Source organism: Canis lupus, chromosome X, assembly GCF_048164855.1.
Source record: "Canis lupus baileyi chromosome X, mCanLup2.hap1, whole genome shotgun sequence".
Lineage (NCBI taxonomy): Eukaryota > Metazoa > Chordata > Mammalia > Carnivora > Canidae > Canis > Canis lupus.
Genome location: NC_132876.1, coordinates 79,626,524 through 79,647,105, shown reverse-complemented (window position 1 = coordinate 79,647,105; position 20,582 = coordinate 79,626,524). Strand labels below are relative to the sequence as shown.

Here is a 20,582-nt window from a genome sequence, read left to right as displayed (position 1 = left end):
AGAGAGAGAGAGAGAGAGAGAGAGAGAGAGAAGCAGAGACACAAGCAGAGGGAGAAGCAGGCTCCATGCAGGGAGTCTGACACAGGACTCGATCCCGGGTCTTCAGGATCACACCCTGGGCCGAAGGTGGCGCTAAACCGCTGAGCCACCCGGGCTGCCCCATAACTGACTTTCTTAACACAGAAACAGACACAGAAAGGAAGACAAAATAAGAGACAGAAAAATTTATCCCAAATGAAGAACAGCATAAGGCTATGGCCAGAAATCTAAGTAAAATGGATATAAGTATACCTGACAGAGAATTTAAGGCAATGATCATATGGATACTCACTGGACTTGAGAAAAGAATGAAAGGTATGAGTGAAACCCTAATGAACAACATAGGAGAGGTAAAGGGTTCAATAAATGAAATGAGAAACACACTTGATGGAATGAACAACAGAATGGAAGCAGAGGAACAAACTAGTGACCTAGAAGACAAGAGCAATGGAAAGTAATCAAGTTGAACAAGAGAAAATATGCAAAATGAGAATAGATTTATGGAACTGAGTCCATCAAACATAATGTCTGTACTACAGGAGGCCCAGAAGAAGAAGAGAGAAAAGGGGGCAGAAAATTTATTTGAAGAAATAATAGCTGGAAACTTCCCTAATTTGGGGAAGGAAACAGATATCCAGATCCAGGAGGCACAAAGAACCCCCAACAAAATCAACAAAAGCAGATCGGCACCAAGACACACTGCAATTAAATTTGCAAAATATAGTGATAAAGAAAAAAATTTAAAAGCAGCAAGACAAAAAAAAACAAAAAAAAACAAAAAAAAAAGCAGCAAGACAAAAGAAGTGATTAACTTACAAGGGAAAAACCAGAAGGGAAGCAGGAGATTTTTCAGTAGAAACTTGGCAAGCCAGAAGAGAGTGGCATGATATATTCAAAGTGTTGAATGGAAAAAATCTGCAGCCAGGAATACTCTTATCCAGCAAGGCTATCATTCAGTTTGAAGGAGAGATAAAGAGTTTCCCAGAAAACAAAAACTAAAGGAGTTCATGATCACTAAAACAGCCCTGTAAAAAATATTAAAGAGGAGTCTATGAGTGAGAAGGAGAGACCAAAAGTGACAGTATTGAGGAACTCACAAAAAAAGGATAAAATGTAATAACATATACCTAAAATGTGGGGAGGAGAGAAGAATGGGTTCAAACTTAAATAACCATCAACTTAATATAAACTGCTATACATAAAAGATGTTATATGTAAATATAATGGTAATCATATTAAAAAACACTAATAAATATGTAAATAATAAAGAGAAAGAAATCCAAATATATCAGTAAAGAGAATCAGCAAACCATTAAAGAAAAAAGATAAGAAAGGAGAAAATTTCTGGAAACACAAAACAAGTAATAAAAAGGCAATACCTACTATCAATAATTATTTCAATGTAAATGGACTAAACACTTCAACCAAAAGACAGGGTGACAGAATGGATAAAAAAGCAAGACTCATCTATGTACTGCCTACAAGAGACTCATTTTGGACCTAAAGATACCTGCAAATGGAGGAACATGAGGGAATGGAGAAATATTTACCATGCAAATGGTTGTCAAAAGAAAGCCAGAGTAGCAATACTCATATTGGACAAAACAGACTTTAAAACAAAGACTGTAACAAGAGACAAAGACACTATAAAGTAATAAAGGGGACAATCCAACAAAACGATGTAACAATTACAAATATTTATGTACCCACGTATGAGCACCCAAATACACAGATAATAACAAACATAAAGGAAAGTTATCAGTCGTAAACAATAATTGTAGGGGACTTTAACACCCCACTCACATCAATGGACATAAAATCAAACAAGGAAACAATGGTTTTGAATGACACACTGAACCATATGGATTTAACAGATATATTCCAAACATTTCATCCTAAAACAAAACAGAATACACATTCTTTTCAATTATGTGGAACAGAACAATCTACAGATCACTTATTAGTCCAGAAAACTAGCCTAATAAATCTAAGAATAAATCTAATCATAACCATTTATCTTTTCAGACCACAATGCTATGACACTAGAAGTTAACCACAAGATAAAATCTGGAAAGATCACAAATACATGGAGGTTAAAGAACATGCTACTCAACAATGAATGAGTCAACCAGGAAATCAAAGAAGAAATTAAAAAGTACATGGAAACCAAGTGAAAACACAATGGCCCCAAAACTTTGGGATGCAGCAAAAGCAGTACTCAGAAGGAAGAACATGGCAATATAGGCCTACCTCAACAAGCAAGAAGTCTCAAACAACCTAACCTTACACCAATAGGAGCTAGAAAAAGAACAAACAGGACATAAAATTAGCAGAAGAAAGGAAATAATAAAGACTGGAATGGAAATAAATGATACAGAATTAAAGAAACAACAGAACACATCAATGATACCAAGAGCTGGTTCTTTAATCCTGTCAGACTTATTAAAAAAAGACAAATAAAATCACAAATAGGAGAAATAACAACCAAAACCACAGAAATACAAAAAAATCATGAGAATGTTATGAAAAACTATATGCCAACAAACTGGACAACCTAGAAAAAATGGATAATTTCCTAGAAACATTTAAACTACCAAAATTGAAAAGGAAGACATAGAAAATTTTAACAGATTGATAGCCAGCAAAGAAACTGAGTTAGTAATAAAAAAAACTCCCAACAAATAGAAGTCCAGGACCAGATGGCTTCACAGGTAAATTCTACTGAAAATTTTAAAGAAGAGTTAATACTTATTCTTCTTAAACTATTCCAAAATATAGAAAAAAGGGGAAAACTTCCAAATGCATTCTATGAGGCCAGCATTACCCTGATTCCAAAACCAAAGACTCCACTAAAAAAAAGAACTACAGACCAATATCCCTGATGAATATAGATGCAAAAGTCCTTAGTAAAATACTAGCAATCTGATTTGACAATGCATTAAAAAAATCATTCACCAGGATCAAATGGGATAGTATTCCTGGGTTGCAAGGGTAGTTCATCATTCACAAATTCAGTCAATGTGATACATCACATCAATAAGAAAAACAGTAAGAAGCATATGATCATTTCAACAGACAAAGAAAAAGTACCCAACAAAGTACAATATCTATTCATGATAAAAAAAAAAAAAACCTTCAAGGGGCACCTGGGTGGCTCAGTTAAATGTCTCACTCTTGATTTTGCTTCAGGTCCTAGGATCAAGCCCTATATCAGGCTCTGGGCTCAAGGGAGGGTCTGCCTGAGGATTCTCTCCCTCTGCCCCCTTCACAGCTCAGGCTCTTTTTCTCAAAAATAATAAATAATCAAAAAATTAAAAAAAAATAATAATTAAGAAAAACCATCAACAAAGTAGGTTTAGAGGGAACATACCTAAATATAATAAAGGCCATATATGAAAAACACAGAGCTAATATCATCCTTAATGGGGAAAAACTGAAGATGTCCACTCTCACCACTTTTATTCATCATAGTACTGTTAAGTCCTAGCCACAAGTGATCAGACAACAAAAAGAAATAAAAGGCATCCAAATCAGTAAGGAAGAAGTGAGACTTTTACTATCTGCAGATGACATAATATATATAGAAAACCCTATAGACTCTGCTAAAAAAATGCTGGAACTAATGTATATATCAATAAAGTCACAGGATATAAAAGCAATGCACAGAATTCTGTTGCATTTCTATACACCAATAATGAAGCAGGAGAAAGAGAAATTAAGAAAACAATCCCATTTATAATTACATGAGAAAGAACACACCTAGGAATAAACTGAACCAAGGAGGGGAGGGACCTGTATTCTGAAACCTATAAAACACTGATGAAAGAATTCAAAATGACACAAAGAAATGGAAAGACCTTCCATGCTCATATACTGAAGGACAAATTATCATTGAAATGTCTATACTACCCAAAGCAGTCTACATATTTAATGCAATCCCTATCAAAATACCAACAGCATTTTTTATAGAACCAGAACAAACAATCCTAACATTTGTACAGAAACACAAAAGACTCTTGCTCAAGAGCCAAAGCAATCTTAAAAAAGTTGGAGGCATCACAATTCCAGATTTCAGGTTATATTACAAAACTGTAGTAGTCAAAGTATGGCGGTGACACAAAAATAGACACATACATCGGTGAAACAGATAAGAAAACCCAGAGTTAAACACACAACTACACGGTCAATTAATCTTAGACAAAGCAGGAAAGAATATCCAATGGGGGAAAAAAGCTCTCTTCAACAAATGTTGTTGGGAAAACGGAACAGCAACATGCAGAAGAATGAAACTGGACCATTTTATTATACCATACACAAAAATAAATTCAAAATGGATGAAAGACCTAAATCTATAAAAATCCTAAACAGAATACAGGCAGTAACCTCTATGACATTAGCTGTATTAACTTTTTTCTAGGTATGTCTCCTGAGGCAAGTGAAACAAAATAAAAAATAAACTATTAGAACTAAATCAAAATAAAAAGCTTCTGCACAGCGAAGGAAACAATCAACAAAACCGAAAGGCAACCTACATAATGAAAAAAGCTATGTGCAAATGACATCTGATAAAGGGTTAATATCCAAAATATATAAAGAACTTATACTCCAAAATAAGATATAAAGATGGCCGAAAGATACAAGCAAAGATGTTCATCATCACATACCATCAGGGAAATGCAAATCAAAACTACAATGAGATATCACCTCACACCTGTCAGAATGGCTAAAATCAGTAACAATAAACAAAAAGTATTGGTGAGGATGTGGTGAAAGGGGAACCCTCTTACTCTGTTGGTGGAAACACAAATTGCTGCAGTCACTCTGGATAACAGTATGGAGGTTCCTCAAAAATTTAAAATGGAACTAATCTACAACTCAGCAATTGCACTACTAGGTTTTTCCCCAAAGGATACACAAACACTAATTTTAAGGGTTATATGCAACCCTATGTTTATAGCAGCATTATTTAAAATAGCCAAGATATGGACTGATGAATGGATAAGGAAGTGGTGGCATATACATACAATGAAATATTATTCAACCATAAAAAATGAAATGTTGCCATCCGCAAGGGCATGGATAGACCTAAAGAGTATAATGCTAAGTGAAGTCAGAAAAAGACAAATACCATATGATTTCACTATGCAGAATTTAAGAAACAGAACAAAGAGGGAAAAAAGAGAGTGATAAACCGAGAAACAAACTCTTAATTATACAGAAGAAACTGATCATTATCAGAGGGGAAGGGATGGAGGATGTGTTATATAGATGATTGAGAATAAGGAGTGTACTTGTCCTTATGAGTACCGGGTGATGTATGGAACTGTTGAATCACTTTATTATATATCTGAAATTAAGATAACACTGTATGTTAACTAAATGGAATAAAAAAAAAACCTTAAAATATGTAAAAATAAAAGAAAAATTTAAAAATATATTAAACATTTAATCAGAAAAATAGCACTGTCCAATAGAAATATGTGAGCCACATATGTAATTTTAAATTTTCTAGTAGCCACATTAAAAAATAAAAACACAATTTTTAATAATATACTGTTTAACCCAATATAATCAAACTTTTATTTCAAGATATAAGCATATATAAAAATTACTGAGTTTTTACATTTTTATACTCAGGATTTTTAAAAAACAGGTAGCTGTATGAAATATACTTAGAGCACATCTCATTTCAGACATTAAATTTTCATAAAAATAACTGACCTACATTTATGTCATACAATTTACTTGGAAAAAAATACATTCACATACCAAAGTTGTACTAAACACTTAAAAGCCTTCTAATAATTGAACAGAATAATAGTTATATTTAAATTAATAAAAATTAAGAATTGAGTTTTTCTCATCCCATGTATAACCTCATCTTAATTACATCTCTAACAACCCTAGTTCCAAAAAAAAAAGTCTCATTTTGAGGTGCTAGGAGGGGGTTAGTGCTTCAACACAGTACTTTTTTGTGTGGTAGGGAAACAGACACACAAATCAACCCAGAATACCCTCCCCCTTACAAGAGGAAATACAGAAAAAAAGCAAGCGGGAAGACAGAAAGGGAAGGGAGAAAGAGGGAGAGTAAAAGAGGAAGGAAAAAAAATCCAATTTTTTAGTTGTACCGGCCACATTTAAGTGTTCAACAGTTCACACATGGTTAGTGGCTACCATATTGAACAGTGTGGTTCCCCCCCCCCTTTTTAAGATTTTATTTATTCATGAGAGACACACAGAGAGGCAGAGACAGAAGCAGGCTCCACACAGGGAGCCTGATGTGGGACTTGATCCCGGGACCACAGGATCACGCCCTGAGTCGAGGGCAGACGCTCAACCACTGAGCCACCCAGGCATCCCTGAACAGTGTGGTTCTAAAGTGTTCCACGGGGGCATCTGGGTGGCTCAGTGGTGACTATATATCCCAGTTAGCCTATATGGCTGCTACAACCATATTTATTTATTCATGAGACGGGGGGGAGGGGGGGCAGAGACATAAGCAGAGGGAGAAGCAGGCTCCATGCAGGAAGCCTGATGTGGGACTCGATCCCAAGACTGGGATCACGCCCTTAGCCAAAGGCAAATGCTCAACCACTGAGCCACCCAGGCATCCCCATTTGTCATTTTTAACAGTGAAATTAAACTTGTGAAAAATAAGTATATAAAAATTAAGAGTCCTGCCATATCCTTCAATATAGCAATTGCTCAGAATTAATCTTTCATTTGCATAAAACTATATAAAAATACTCATATTTCAAAATAGTACATTAGAAAACTTAATAGGGAATGGTTAATTCATAGGCCCCTTACATGGCACTTAACGTTAAGTAAACAGAGATCTAAAATATTATCTCTAAGATAATCACAACTATGCTAATAAAATGTATTCCTGGGGGAAAAGTTTAGACAAATAGTTCCAAAATACAGTTTATTTGTGGTACAAATATAAGTGATTCTTTTTACTACAACTTGTAATTTTTACTATTGTGTATATATATTTTATAGAGAAACTGACTGAAAATAATTTATTTTAAAATAAAAATGAAAGGAAAAAAGTTGAGGACTAAAGACAATAGAGGTAATTAAATTTTCACAACAGACCTAATAAAGACATAGAGACAAAGTTTAAGAGAATGACTAAGATTTTAGTTTCTTGGAGTTACCTGATCTTTTTCCGCCCTGGGTCGTACCTGCCTTCTCATCCTTTGGAACAAGTTTCTGCATGTCCACCTGGCCAAATTCACACCCAGATGGCAGACTGCAACAAGACAAACCATTAGCAAAAAGAACCCTGATAGCTCATTTCTTAAGTTGTGTTTGGTTTCTAATCAGTTTGGCTGACACTATCCCTCTTATTACAGGTAAGTTAACCTAATAAAATGTGCGATAATCAAATTCCTGAGGTAGCAGGCAACAAGGTTTCCAACTCAACTTTAGATATGGCTAACAAATTTTAAACACCTATCATGCTAACACAGCATAAATGGGACGTAAGATCAAAGATGCGGAAGATTAACACATTTGTAAACATTTATAAGCATGTCCCTAGGCTGGTTAACAGGAAGGACAATACTGTGGAGTGAATGTTTGTGTCCCCTCAAAATTCATGAGTTGAAATCCTAATGCCTAATGTGATGGTTTAAGTAGGTAAGGCCTTTGGTTAGTGCTTAAACCTTGAGGACAGAATCTTCATGAATGGGACTACTGTCTCATAAAAGAGGCTCCAGAAACATTCCTAGTAACTTCTACCATGTGACAGGATAACAAGGAAAAGTCTGCAACCCAGAAAAGGACCCTCACCCAGCCATGCTAGCACCATAGTCTCTGACTTCCAGCTTCCAAAACTATGAGCAGTACGTTTCTGCTATTTATAAGGATCCAGTCTGTGGTATTTTGTTATAGCAGCCTCAGTGGATTAAGAAAAACAAGGAACCCTCTGAAATCTTTACTAATAGCCTTTGTCCTTGACCGAAGCAATCCTCCAGGATCACTGAATTTAGTTTCTCTATTAGGACACACAACAGAGATAATAGACAGATGACCATTCCCTTACCTGTTTGGGGTACACAGGGAGAGAAGGACAGTGCTTTCCCACACCAGGGAACAGTATAACTGGCTCAGCTTGCTCAAAACACTCAGACCCAACTGAGAGCCCCACTGGTTTACAGAGATGGAACGAATTTCACTCTGCAATCACAGTAAACAGAAGCTGATCTTTGGGATGCCCTCTGCAACATTTATAGTCTGTATCTAACATTCTTTCTTACTGCTTTTTGTAAAGTGAAAGGGAATAGTCATAGGCAACTCTTTTTAAAGAAACAGTTTTATAGATTCACTGACAGCCTTTTAATTTTTTTAGGTGGTGAGGGGCTTGCTATTTCCCTCTAATTTCTTAACTCCAATAAATATTTGGATTTATTTAATTCCTTGAACATTTAACCTTTTTAAATAAAAAGTCATAAAAATAAACCCAAAGCATTGTTATGTAATTGAATTATTTTCTAAATAGTTTATATATGTGCTTTTCATTTGATTTGATGCAAAGAATACACTCCTGCTCAATAGCATAAAACAAGGGTACTCAAACATTACATTATTAATCTTTAGAATTGATTACTGGAGGACTAAAAGTTGTAAAAACTATGAGCACACAAAAAATCCTCCATCTTTCTGGAACCACAAGAGGAACCACACATGGATTGCCAGCATGGGGCTTGGTACTTAGGTGATCTTCAGTAATCTCTGTTAATTACCATTGACTTAAATGTACTGTGGACAAATTTCCTTCTTACCATCCCATTATCAAGCCTACATGCATTTGTACAAAAATTAGGAAGTAATAACGCTAGATGAGCATCCAATTGAGGCTTGCCCACTAAATAAGGTGACTATATATCCCAGTTAGCCTATATGGCTTCTACAGATCTATTAATGCCTATTATTTATAATAACCTAATAAAACATTTGCAATATCAAATTTCTTAGATAGCACTCAACAAGGTTTCTAACTCAAATTTCACTCTCAAGAAAGTCCAATCGCAAAGCAAATTATATGATCACTCAAATTCTAATGAAAAAAAATACTAAGGGAAAATGAAACTAGACAGCATCTTGAAGCATAAACCTAAATCCCCCACCAAAAAAAAATCTGTTCTTTTAGCAGCTAGAACTGCTTCTAAGTATAGTAAGATGCCTAGTATATGCCTTAGGTATTCCACCAGCCTTAAACTAACCTGTACACCCCCAATTCTTACCTGTCCAACTCTGCAAGTATGAACAAACATCATGATGTAGGCATGGGCAGCAGTGAGTGCATGCAGTAGAGGTGTGGCCTGAGCTGAGAGGGTAGCATCAGCAACATTGCCAGCACAAGCCAGTTCTCGCAATAATACTGAGCCTCCAGGGGATTCAATTGGGCGATGTAAGGGCTCCAAGGATGAAAGGATGGAGTCCAACTGAAGAAGACCCTCTTGAAGAACTTTGGGTTCGTGTGACAGTGTCTGAAACAAGAGTAATAGTTAAAGCATTAGTGTACAATGAACTTCATATACATCATGTCTTTAACGGTCACAATGGAAGTAGAAGACAAGTGTCACAAATTTCAAACCTGGTCACGGTCTCCCACCTGGTAAATGGTAAGAGTCAAAATATGAATGCAGGTATGACATACCTCAATGCCTCCTTTTAGAGCAAAACTTCTCTCAAATGAAAGGCTTTCAAATGTGGTAAGCCAATCATATTTAAAAGCTTGTGATAGCCAAACTGAAATACTATTATAGTAATGACTCCATACTATAAGATTAATTGTAAATTTTGCTCAACAGGGAGCAATGTTAGGCAAGGTTCCAAAGCATGCAAGTGAACCAGTATTAAAACTGTTCTTTTCTCACTAAAAGAGATGATTCTAGAATGGGTAACATCAGGTAAGCAATTCCCTTTTTATGAAACAACTCAAGGATTATAGAATAAGGCCTTTGTAATTGCTTTTTGAGTATGCAGAAAAATCTCACAGGAAAATACTATCACTTGCCATTAAAGATAGAGAACTTCTGTGTCTTTCCTGTGGCTTTAAATAAATCTACTCATACTCAGTAGTATCTTAGAGGTAGGATAACAAATGAAGCACAGCCCCTTTTCTCCTTTCTCTTATGAATAGCATTTAATAATTAAATATTGCAAAGAGTAAAGCAAAATAAAACATTACAGTATGTTATAATTATGGACTTTCTAAGTCCATAAGCAACTGAGTTACTGGTTTTTAGCAGAAATTACTTATCGCTGCACAATCCAGCTAATGAAGGAGTCTTCATGGATTTAATGCAATCCCTATAAAAATATCAATGGCGGGGGGGGGCAGAAATAGAAATTTAAAATCTGTAAAAGAATTCCAAGGAACCCCAAATACATATAACTATCTTGAAAAAGAACAGAGTTGGAATTCTCACACCTACTGATCTCCAAACTTATCACAAAGCTACAGTAATAAAAAACGTGGTACTGGCATCAAGACAGACACCAAGACCAACATAATATAATAAAATCCCCAGATAAGCCCTCACATCTATGGTCAAACTATCTTTGACAAGGGTACCAAGACAAAGGTGCAACAGGGAAAGAACAGTCTTTTCAAAAATAGTGCTGGAAAAACTGGTTATACATGTGCAAAAGAATCAAGCTGGACCTTACCTTACACCATATAAAAAAATTACTCAAAATAGATCAAAGACCTAAATGTAAGAGCTAAAATTATAAAAACACATAGACAAAGCCATAGGGTAAGAGCTGTATGACCCTGGATTTGGCAATGATTTCTTAGATTTGACACCAAAAGCACAGCAACAGCAGTAAAAAACGGTAAAATGGGACTTCATCAGAATTAAAATATTTTATTCATCAAAGGGCACTATTAACAGAGGTAAAAGGAAAACCATAGAACAGGAGAAAATATTTGCAAATCATTTATCTGATAAGGAATTAATATCCATAATATTTAAACTCCCACAACTCAACAAAAAGCAACTCCACTAAAAAATGGGCAAAGGACTTCTGTATCTCTCCAAAGATACACAAATAGCCAGTAGGCACGTGAAAAGATGCTCAACATCAATAATAATTACAGAAGATACAAATCAAAACCATGTGGTCTCATTTTGTATCTATTACATGTTGGTTACTATCAAGAAAAAAAAGAAAATAAGGAGTGCTGGTGAGGATGCAAGAGAAATTGGAACCTTTGTGCACTGCTGGTTGGAATGATGTGAAATGTGAAAAAGTTGCCATGGAAAATAGAATGGTGGTTTCTTGAAAAATTAAAAATAGACCTACCATATAATCCAGCAATTCTACTTCTAAGTATATAACCAAAAGAACTGAAAGGAGTCTTGGGTATGATCATACTTTTATATAAAATCTAAAGAAGTCAGGGATCTCTGGGTGGCTCAGCGGTTTCGCGTCTGCCTTCAGCCCAGGGTGTGATCCTGGAGTCCCGGGATCGAGTCCCACGTCGGACTCCCTGCATGGAGCCTGCTTCTCCCTCCTCCTGTGTCTCTGCCTCTCTCTCCCTCTCTCATAAGTAAATAAATAATTAAATAATAAATAAATAAATAAATATTTATAAAATATATTAAAAATCTAAATAAGTCAAATTCATAAGAACCAGAGAGCAGAATGATGGTTGTCAGGGGCTGGGGGGAAATGTGGAGATGCTGGTCGAAGGGCAAACTTTCAGTTATGAGTAAATTGTGGGGATCTAATATACAGCTTGGTATCTATAGTTAATACTATATTGTATACTTGAAATTTGCTGAGAGTAAGTAGATCCTTAAAGTGCTCTCACTACACACACACACACGTAGTCTTAAAGAAATATTTATACACCCACGTTCATAGCAGTACTATTCAAAATAACCCAGAGGTAGAAACAACTCAAAGGTCTATCAATGAATGAATGGATAAACAAAATGTGGCTTATACATACAACAGAGCCATAAAAAGGAAGGAAATTATGACATATGCTATAACATGGATGAATCTTGAAGATATTATGCTAAGCAAAATAAGCCAATCAGAGAAACACAAATACCTTAATGAATTATATTTGCAAGAGATACCTGGAACAGTAAAATTCAGGGAGACAGAAAGTAGAATAATGTTTACCAGGGGCTGGGAAGGAGAGGAGAATGTAGAGTTGTTGTTTAATGAGTATAGAATTTCAGTTTTGCAAGATGAAAAACTTCTGGAGATTGGCTGGTGTAACAATGTAAATGTATTTAACACTACTGAACTATATACTTAAAAATGGTTAAAAAGGTAAACATCATGTGATGTGTATTTTACTAGTATTTAAAGTAAATAAAACAATTTATTGGCAAAACTTGAGCAATAAACTCTAGGTCACTTATGCTTAAAATGCATGACTATCAAGCTTGAAAAAGGAAAAAACCCTGTATGACTAAACAATACCAGAGGAATGTGTTAAAAAGCATCCATGAGAAAGGATGACACAATAATAAAACCCAGTTCCAAAACTTGGAACTTGATCTACTAATGGTTGAACTATATACCAAACCTAGAAACACTCAACAAACGTGAACTTTTCAATGAGAACATGACACACTATTAGTCACAAAATTCACTTGTAATACATAACCACAAATTTCTTTTTTTAGTTGAAAGTAAAGGGAGACCAGAGTAAAAACATTTGTACAGAAGTACTGCAAAATTGATTTCTAAAAAGAAATGAAAATATTTGTCCAAAAGCTCTTACCAATATGGATTTGCAGACACCTGCAACAGCCTGACAGGCCGCAGATGTGGGAAAGTCAATGGGCAGATTAGGAAGACCCAAAATGGTAACCAAAGGCAAGAGTCCTTTCTGATTCACAAATTCCTGGCAGTGGTCATCTGTTGTATTGTTGCTCAGAATAGATTCCACAAATTTCATCTAGATAATGAAAATTTTAAAAAAAGTTAGAGCCTGACACCTGGAACTAAAGGCCAGCTTGGAGTAAAGACAGGGGTAGCCTTGTAGTCATGAAATCAGTATTTTCTAGAATACCAAAACCTCAAGTAAATAGGGATAGAGATATGATATGGTCCCTAAACATCCAAGAAAACAAAAACAAAAACCAAACACAGGAATAATTACTTCTTCCCAATCTACCTTTTTGGCCATACCTAAAGTCATGTAATTTGAGAGCATCCAGAGAAATGACTTGCTCAGGGCCACACTTATGTATTAGTGGCAAAATCAGAACTAATCTCTTAATTTGCTCCTTGCATGATAGTGTATTGCCTCTCCCCCGGAAGCAAAAGTGGACACTTTTCCTCATTGTGTGTTCATAATGCAAATGAAAACCAGAATTCTAGAAGAGTGATTTGGACCAAACAAAGCATTTTTTAAGGGAAGAAAGTAAAATGTGGGCAAGAAATAGGCACAAGAGAAACGATCTTTGGAAGTCTTGGAAGTGTTTAGCGAGATAGAATAATTGCGAAGTGGGCTTCTACTTATAGGGAAATGATTCTGAGAAAATTCAAATTCTTCCCTTTTTTCCTGTGAGACACATGGGAAGTTAAAAGAAATGGCCATATTAGTAAAGGAGAAGTTAATGGGGAAAATAGCAAATAATGGGAAAAATATATTTTGGGGACACATTCAAAGAATGTAATATTGGATTGACCTAACAAAGCCACTCTTCTGTGTGGATTCCAATGGGGAATAGTAACAATGAACAGAAAATTGGGATTATCTAAAAAAAGGGAAGAGTGTTGTCCAATGTTTGGCAAACCAATCTCACAGAACAAGGTTTGCAACATCTTTCCCCACTGCTTCACACTTTAAGGGCCCCAGTGACAATAAACGGGGAAATCACTGGACTATTTAGTAATCCCAGACATTTTCCAGAAAAACACACACCTCTACTCAGTTTGCTCTATCATGAATCTTACCACATTAAGGATGTAATCCATGAGGGGAATAGGAATACGTTCCTCTGTACCAACAACCCTGTTAAGGGAGAAAAGAGTTAGTTACACAAATTCACAATACCAGTGCAAGAGAATAAAGTGAGGAAAGGGAAACAGCATGAAATTCTAGGTCCTTTCTCTAAATCAGACTTCTAGTCTTTAGTACGGTACAGGAAAAAAAAGCTGAAATCAATTCTGAAGCTAGCTTTTTCTAGCCTGACTAGGTTGAGAGCACAAAAGGAAAAACCAAGCTTTCACAAACTCAGCATTTGCACATATCTCAAAAGAAACTCCTGAGGCAAACTATCAGAGGAGGAATTCATCAATATGAAAATACTAAAAAATAAGCCAGTTCCATTAAGAGACTATTGAAACATTTGCTTGAAGACAAGAGCTAGACAAAGATACAATCTTACCATGTTCTTGCATCAGGTTTTAAGTTATAATAGAGAACAGGAGATGGAATTGAATTTTGTTCAAAATTCCATGCATAGAACCATTCAGAAGTTAATCAGAGATGAAGCCAATACCCAAGGCTCCTTTCCTAACAATTTATACTTGTATCACAATAGTCCCTGAACTATTCAGAGAAACTGTAATCAGGTCTTTTGCTTCTGATAGTTTAATATTGCACTGCAGATGAGAAGGCTGCAGTAATGCCATAACTACAGAAAATGTAGCGTTTAGTCCAATTTTGGCTTTTGCAAAAAATAAACAGAGGAAAGAAAACCTGCAAAATATATTAAAGTGAAACGAAATCTACCTCGAAGATAAACCCTAGGAAGGGTCAAAACTTGAGTCTAATAAGAAGCATTCTGCATATAGGCCCTTGAAGATATTTGGGGGGAGGGGCAGAAATAGAAGGTAGAGAGAAAGCAAGAGAATTCCCAATAAGTTATAGTCCTTATCTTCAAGCAAGGTAAGATATAAATAAAGATTTGCCAGGCATGAAGACATTTGACAGCAAAATGTAGACTAGACCGAGTGGAGAGGCATCATGAATGGCTTCAGTGATGAAATATCCAGAAACAGGGCTTGGCAAGGATGTTGTGAAAACTCCCAATGAAGAATTTAGGGAAGAACTCTGTACAAAGGGAGGACCTATAAGCCAGGAGTAGAATGATTCCATGGGAAGACTGCGACCTTTCCTTCACTGTAAAGTTCCTTCTCAGAACCACTGTAGCATTCCCTACTACTTTTATCAATCATCTACCCCAGCCTGGATGCACCTCCTGGGAAAGAATCCAGAAATCTATCTCTACAAGCTAAGGAGTACAGGTGTGGCTCTAGCCCAACTGAAATGCTTGCCCCTTTGTAGAAACCAAAGGTAATGGCAAAGACCCGAAGTAATATTATGAAATGGGACCCAGGTACTTCCTTCATTTGCTAGATAGAAGTTGGGGAGAACAAGAGAGAAAACAACAGTGGTTCTTAATCCAAATCTAGGAATAAGCTTGTTCAGTAACCGCTTTTTTTTACTATCCTCATCTTTTGGCTTCCAGGCTCAGACCATCACATAGGAACTCTTGGTTTGGGCAGGTCATGATATCAGGGTTGTGAGATGGAGCCCAGCATTCGGCTCTGTACTCAATGGGGAATCTGCTTGAGGATTTTCTTCCTCTGTGCCCCTGCCCCAACAATAAGTGAGCGCACATGCGCATACTTTCTCTCTCCATTAAAAAAAAGAAAGAAGTAGCCTGCCTTGCTTTAAGGTAGAGAAATAGGAAACTAAAAATCTGTGCAATTTACAGAAATTAAACCTCAATAAAAAACATTGGAAAAAATTTACTCATGCATTTAATTAAGGCACTGGACAACAGATGAAGACATGTGTGACTGGAATTTGTTTGGGAGTCCCACTGAAGAATTTTGCACCGGGAGTGAAGTAGCGGATACAAACAAGACTTCTGGAGAGACGGAAGGCACGCATTGTATATTTTTCTAAGGCTCTTCCCATATTGGCAGAAAGTACATAGTAACTCCCACCGTAACTACCTCACACAAGGAGATAAAAGAACTTCCTTTAATATATTGTGGCTTTCAAGATGGAGGTTGAGTTTAGGCAGTTTCTTGCTTTTTTTCCTTCCAGCCCTAATAATCCACAGTGATACAATCAAGGCTTCTGAAGGTGGCAGAAGTGGGAAAGTATGTGTGTCAACATTTATGAGATTCTTAGATAGGTTACGTGAATAAGGTAGTGATGAACACCCAGATCATGCAGAGTATAGAAAAACATCAATACCATGGAACAGCAATTACTAGAGTCCTCTGTAGTGTAGATGTGACATTATGACTAACACTATGGTAGAATATTAATGCTTGTGGGTGTCTACATTTTTACTATCTCTTCATTCTTATTCATGTTTCATTAGGACCCACTTCTCTTGGCATTTAAGATTCAGAAAATCCTTCCTCTAATGCTCCTGAGGCATTCCATCAAAGTGCCAAATAAACATTTACTGACAGATTATCTGTTATACACAAAACAATCAGGATACATTACGAAATGAGACATTGTCCCTGCCCTGGAGGAGCATACAGAATAATGGGAGAAACCATTACAATATATGAATAATTCCAACAAAACTTTTGCAAGAACACAGAAGACATGACTTCTTATTTGGAGGTAAAAGGAAAAGCTCCTTTAAGAATTCGACATTTGAACTGTCTTTGCAGGAACTTGGTAGACAGAAAAGGAGATAAGGTAACTTGGGGTTGGGCAGCCGGCTAGGCGGCAGCCCAGGGCATGATCCTGGAGACCCGAGATCGAGTCCCGTGTCGGGCTCCTTGCATGGGGCCTGCTTCTCCCTCTGCCTGTGTCTCTGCCACGCGCGCTCTCTCTCTCTCATTAATAGATAAAATCTTTAACCAAATCCCAACAGGGTGGCTAACAATCAAGGGTGTGGCAAGGAAGCACAGATTCTGACTCCTCTGCACTTAAAGTCTTGTTTTCTTTCAGGTGTCCTCCTCTTCCGGAGAGAGAACACTTTAATCAAAATAGAAGATGTTGCTAGAATGAAGGTAGAGTTGCCTTTGCAGAAAAGGGTAAGATATCTGCTCAACAAATCAATGTACTTAGTAGTTAATGCATCTCTTCCAAAAAGAAACAACCTCCCCACCCCAAACCCAAACCTTGTACCAACAAACTCCTTACTTCCTGAGCTCCAAGAGGGCACACCAAAGTTTGAGTCTAGGCTTTTGCTCCTTCTATGTACTCCACAATAATTTTTTCTTGAGTTCCAAGCCATCCTTCAAGACCAGCCCAAACCCATTCATATCCACACCTAAAATGTTCTTGCTTTTCTTAGGACTAGTTATCTATGAACCAAAAGAGCACTTATGAAATGACTAAATGAATGACAGTCCAGAGGGATCACACGCTCTTCTACCATGAACTTAAGAGCTACTGCTACAAGTTACATTGCATCCCTTGCATATGAACAATATAAGTTCAAAGAGCCTGGTACACTATCCACTACCAGCCAGCAGATTTTGAGCCCATCTTATTACCCAGGTAGTCAAATTTTTACGTTAAAAAAACTCTTAGGGCAGCCTGGGTGGCTCAGCGGTTTAGCGCCACCTCCAGCCCAGGGCGTGTCCCACGTTGGGCTCCCTGCATGGAGCCTGCTTCTTGTGTCTCTGCCTCTCTCTTATGAATAAATAAAAAAAAATAAGAGAAACCTCTTAAATAAATAGAAATAAGAAGGAATATCTACTGTGCCTGGTTACAATCATATAGTACATTCCAAAGACTTCAGATATATCTGGAATGAATAGAGTAATGAAACAAGAGCAAAAACCAACCAACAAACCAACCCTGTAATTTTTTTTAAAGATTTTATTTATTTATTCATGAGAGATGAGAGAGAGAGTTAGAGACACAGGCAGAGGGAGAAGCAAGCTCCATGGAGGGAGCCTGACGTGGGACTCGATCCCGGGTCTCCAGGATCAGGCCCTGGGCTGAAGGTGGCGCTAAACCGCTGAGCTACCCAGGCTGCCCAAAACCCTGTAATTTTTAAGCACTTAGGAGACAAGCTTCAAAAGTATATTTCATATGTGTTCACCTATGCAAACAAAACAATGATGCAAATGCCAAATCAACAATGGGGGAAAAGTCCTCTGAGAAAAGCCCATCAACTTGATATAGTGAATTGATTCAATTCCATGAACTTTAAGACACCTTGCTAAGATAACCAATATAAATATGAAGGCATAAATGGCACACAATGGTTAAAGAAAGAAAAACTAGACTCTTAGGGCTGGAAGAACCTTATAATGAACTAACTCCTTTGGTTTTTATGGATAAAAATCACATGCCTAAGATCACGAGGCTAGGGAACCTGTCTTGTGAATACTTACTGCTGATTGGGCTCTGTTTCATTCTGTTGGGTAGAATTAAAGCTCTGCATGGCCTGTACTTCTTCCTCCTCTTCATCCTCACTAGAGGCCTCTTCTGCAGCATGATTAGACCTTGGAGGAGGAGCAGTGGCAGTGCCATCTGCCTTCTGGATTGATGGCTTCTGACAGATGTATTTAGGGTCTCTTCCAAGATTACAGATTTCTTCAAGTAACTGAAAGACACCGGAAATAGGATTAAGTAAATAAGAAATGGGACAACTAACATTTTTGGAGCATTTTCTATGTGTTACACACATAAGTGCCAAAACACTTTATCTTTATATACATATACATACACACACACACACACACATATATATATGTAACATACATCACTCATGGATTATAGTCATCAATCCTATTTTACAAACAAGGGAACTGAAGTTCAGCGAAGTTAAACAACTTGTTCAAGGTCCCATAGATGTTAACTAATTGACTCCATGTCCTTATTCACAAGCACCAGGAACTCATATACTAAACAGGCAACTGGCAGGGCTACTAAATGTGGGGGAAAAAAAACAACCAAGAAACAAAGATTAGAAAAAGTAGTATGCTTTTACAAACAGAAGCTAAATCCTGGCAACTTGTTCACGTCCTATAGAAGAAAGCAATACCTAAGTGACTTTTTGGGGGAGGGGGACAAAGTACCAACCCAAGGACATGGAGAAAATAAGGCAGACATAATCCTCTTCTAGGCCTAAGTCCAAGAATCCAAATGACCTCCAACAGGCCAAGTTTTTTTTAAAACAAAAACAAAAACAAAAAACAAAAAACCCTAACTGCTATCTCATGCCCATGGTCAGCCTTATCACTTCCCACCTTGATGATCGCAGTCGTTGCATCTGTTTTGAGGGTGGGCTGATGTCTCATGAGCTCATCAACAGCACTCCCCAGGTTAGATGCAGTATCCCCTTAAAGCAAAAAAGGAACTGTTAAAAGACTGAAGAAAATAAGAGTTTGAGCTATTTTCTCTGCCAATGAGGAGAAAAGAAGAATCTGAGCTGGTGGCTGTGATTTCCTCATGCCATGCTTTCTCAAATGAATTCAGACTAACTTCTGAAAGCAAATCACTGAAGAGGAAGAAGAAACCCTTATCAGTCTATTAAACATATTTTAAATAACTGCATATACTACATTCTACCCTGGCAATCTCTACTGCCAAGGTCTGAACTAGTATTGTAAAGAGAGAGAGAAAAGAAAGAAGCATAAACCATTAATCCTCTGGCTGCCCCAATAAAGAATAATAATAGCTAGAATGCTACAGTGGTGGCTGAAAGCACAAAGCACATTTGTAAAAACTGGATTATTTCTGGAGTCCTATCTTCTCCTTATTCTTCAATAATCTGGTCTCAAATACACTGAGAAGGAAATCTATTCATTTGTCACTATCTTAGAGACTTTGTATCTCCTGTTGCTACAGACTAGATGGTGAACCCGGAAATATACTACCCCTAATACCCATTATTCACTAGCACCATGATAGTACGTCTAATAATGAGCTGTTGATAGTCCGAGGAATACCATCCCTTATTTGCCAACTTCCAAAGGTCACTGGGATCAAGTCCTCAGCTTCTCTCAAACTCTCACCACTGAGGCATCAAAATGGCACAGAATGATGATAGGCAGAAATTTGGACTCCCAAGGAGCCCCTTTTCCCCCTGTGCTGTCACCTCTGCCAGACTCCATGCCCTAGGTGACTTCACCTCCAAGATCTCCACTGGGTAATTCCTGCTTCTCTGGGTTTTCCCACTGAGATAGTGGCGCAGTGCAGGTCCCGCCTCCTGGGAGCCCACGTGAGAATCCAGGACTGCCCCCTCTTGCCCTAACCCAAGAGGAAGGGGTATAGCCTGTACAAGTCACTGCTACAATTCCGTTTCTGATCCACCCAAATGCTGCAGCAAATTGAGCATGAGGACATGGCCGGAGGTACTGCTCGAAGATCTGGAACCACGTGGGGACGTGATCTGGTCCTACAGGTGGCCTAGGAAGGGAAAGGTTTCTATGGCCGAAGTCTGGTCACATCTGGATTAAAACTCTGAACTTTTTGAAACACACCCCCCACACACACTGAACTGTTGAGAAGCATGAAAATATGAGCAGAGGGTAAGGATGAAGTATGCTTTTTCTACCTGCAATACGATGTATACAGTGATATAATGACAACTCTAGTGATAACTCCC

General features: G+C 37.2%; 1 protein-coding gene across 18 annotated transcripts in view; it reads right to left on the bottom strand.

The window, feature by feature from the left end:
• The window catches only part of HUWE1 (HECT, UBA and WWE domain containing E3 ubiquitin protein ligase 1), a 174,833-nt gene that overhangs the window by 59,572 nt on the left and 94,679 nt on the right, over window positions 1–20,582 (bottom strand). For all 18 annotated transcript variants that reach the window (XM_072816177.1, XM_072816172.1, XM_072816175.1 and 15 more), the window contains 7 exons: window positions 19,222–19,313; window positions 18,364–18,575; window positions 13,987–14,044; window positions 12,806–12,982; window positions 9,294–9,539; window positions 8,093–8,226; window positions 7,203–7,297 (listed from right to left, as the gene is read on the bottom strand). In XM_072816177.1, the coding sequence (XP_072672278.1) occupies window positions 7,203–7,297; window positions 8,093–8,226; window positions 9,294–9,539; window positions 12,806–12,982; window positions 13,987–14,044; window positions 18,364–18,575; window positions 19,222–19,313 (1,014 nt within the window). The remainder of the gene's footprint in view (window positions 1–7,202; window positions 7,298–8,092; window positions 8,227–9,293; window positions 9,540–12,805; window positions 12,983–13,986; window positions 14,045–18,363; window positions 18,576–19,221; window positions 19,314–20,582) is intronic.